The sequence below is a fragment of the Emydura macquarii genome, unplaced genomic scaffold (assembly GCF_026122565.2).
Source record: "Emydura macquarii macquarii isolate MOO-44397 ecotype Brisbane River unplaced genomic scaffold, CSIRO-AGI_Emac_v2 contig_2287, whole genome shotgun sequence".
Classification (NCBI taxonomy): Eukaryota; Metazoa; Chordata; order Testudines; family Chelidae; genus Emydura; species Emydura macquarii.
Window position 1 is genome coordinate 212,409 of NW_027132424.1, and position 2,578 is coordinate 214,986.

Sequence of the window (2,578 nt, forward strand, 5' to 3'; positions counted from 1 at the left end):
ATTCAGTAGGCAGGACAGTCTGCAAAACTTGCAGGTGGGAGTAGCTAAATCTTGCTGTTTTCTATTCAATGAGCTGGTTGCAAAAGTTTTGAATTTTGATGAGAAAGGACGTGATTTTTTTCATGAAAACATTACCATTTTCAACCAGCTCTGTTCATTTTTTGTGAAGAATGTGAAAGAAGAAATTCTCCCTGTGAAAATGGGAGGGGAGGGTGGTGTCCTTCTTAACTGGGACGGGGCACATTCAGTGGCTGGCATTAGAAGAGACTCCCAGTGGGCACATGGATGGTCTTGTGAGTCAAGGCATGGGACAGAGATGGTTGAGATCAGGCTTCCATGTCTTGCTCTCCTCAGACTTTGCAGCTGACCTTGGACATGTCACTGGGGCCGCATTTTTCCTCAGTGAATAGGAGTTAGCACCTGATTCCCCTAAATTGTTTTGAAAATCTCAGCCTGTTGGTTGACTCTTCATTCACCCCCGTCTATAGCTCTGTAAATCCAACTTTGACAAGAGATAGATTTTGAGTCATAACTTCATTTGCTGAAGCAAGGTCCTCAATTGGTGGATATCAGGGTAGTCATGCTCCTTTCCACAAGCCGTGATGCTGCAAATTTATTATTATTATAATTTACTATTATCATTGGAAAATCCTAGAGACATCCGTAGGCATTAATGAATCCTATATGGTTCTACAGATATTAAATAGGGTTTTCAACAAAATACTCTAGAAGAATTACAGAGTGTAATAGACCAAAATGTTCATTGTATAGAACTGGCCAGATCCTCCAGTGAAATAAATAGGCCATGACGCCATTGCAGTCAATGGGCCAGTCTGAAAGAGATATTGGCAGAGAGAGAGAGAGCACGAATGGCTCTAGAACCTGGCACTTGTAGCACTCACCCTAAATAGAGACCTAGGATCCAGTCCCTTTGCTCCAGTGTCTCTTCTACTCAATGGGGATCTGGCCTACTGAGTGCAAGGGAGCCACACTGATTTAGACCAACTGAGGCTTTGGCCCAAAGTATCAGTGAGATACCTGAGCTGAGAATCTCAGAAGCACAAGTTAGCCACAGTTCTGTGTTCTTTGATAACTTTTTAAATAAGATCAACACTACTTAAAAAAATTGAATTTCCCCAAGATTTTCCCTACAGCTGTTTTCACCTCCTTGTTTTTCAGGCTGTAGATGATGGGGTTTAACATGGGAGTTAAGATGCTGTACTGGAGGGAGAACATTTCATCCAGAAGCACAGAGGAGACTGAGCTGGGCTTTGTGTACTGGAAAAAAGCTGCCAGGTACAACATACCAACCACAATCAGGTGGGAGCTGCAGGTGGAGAAGGCTTTACGCCTGCCCTCCATAGAGCATATCTTCAGGATGGCAGAGAGGATGTGAATGTAGGAAACCAGAGTGAAGAGGAAGGAGGCTGATCCAAGTATCACAACAGAAGTAAAAACCACCATGTGACTGGTGAGGGTGTCTGTGCAGGAGAGCTGTAATAGAGGAGGAAGCTCACAGCTGAAATGGCTGATTAGATTCCCACAGAAAGGCAACTTGGAGGCAAAAACTGTGTTAACTGCGGCATCTATGAAGTCTATTGCCCAGGCACCACTCACCAGCAGAGCACAGACCCCTTTGTTCATTGTCTCCAAGTAACACAACAGGTCACAGATAGCAGCATAGCGGTCATAAGCCATGGATGAGAGAATGAAAACTTCAGTAACAGCTGGCAGGAAAATGAAGAACATCTGGGCAAGGCAGCCATGGACAGAAATGGTTTTGTGCTCTGCTAGGAAATTCCATAACTTCTTAGGGACAATGACCGAGGAATAGCAGATATCCACAAAGGATAAATGAGACAGGAAGAAGTACATAGGGGTGTGAAGATGAGGGTCAGTCCTTACCACCAGAATGATCACCATGTTCGCCAAAAGGGTGATTAGATAGACTATTAAAAACACCAGGAAGAGGAAAATCTGCATCTGTGGGTCATTGGAAAGTCCCAGGAGAATGAATTCGGTCACTTTGGTTTGATTTCCCATTGATCCTTATTCAGGAAATCTGTGATCTGTCAATCAGGAAAAAATAATGAAATTAACGCATGTCATAAGTAAATTGAAATGGCATGTGGAGATCATCTGATGAGAAGGATGAATGTAAAGAGAGGCCTACTACAGCCTATAAAAGGTGTGCTTTAAATGGACAAAATGGGCTAGTTGCACAAAAGGACTTTAGCACCCAACTGCCACTTTAGATGCCTAAATCCCAAAATCAGGCCCCACTGGTACTCACAAAACCCCACTCAGCTGTGATGGGACAGTCTGACAAAGGGCTCCCTTAGCCTCTCCTGTTGAAGCTTTTCCACTGTGGGTCAATAAAAAAAGAGGCATTGGAGCAAAGGGATAGACCCTGCTGAAAATCTCTAGGATTCTAGAAGAAGAAACCCTCATGGCCTAGAAATACTGGTTTGCCACCCAGAGGGAACCCAAACCAGTATGGAGAATACAGGTAATTTATGAATATTATGAATGCCATAAAGGTGTCTTCCAAAGAGCTTATCTGGATGACAGTCTCCTC

The 2,578-nt window shown here is 43.6% G+C and overlaps 1 protein-coding gene across 1 annotated transcript; it reads right to left on the reverse strand.

Annotated features, from left to right (window-relative positions):
* Positions 1 to 1,113: 1,113 nt before the first annotated feature.
* On the reverse strand, positions 1,114 to 2,043 carry LOC137161212 (olfactory receptor 5G9-like). Its single transcript, XM_067560318.1, has one exon. The coding sequence runs from the start codon at positions 2,041 to 2,043 to the stop codon at positions 1,114 to 1,116; it is 930 nt and encodes a 309-aa protein (XP_067416419.1).
* Positions 2,044 to 2,578: the final 535 nt, after the last annotated feature.

What these genes read in the sequence shown, in the direction of transcription:
- LOC137161212 (XM_067560318.1), bottom strand. Translation starts at nt 2,043, where the DNA reads ATGGGAAATCAAACCAAAGTGACCGAATTCATTCTCCTGGGACTTTCC.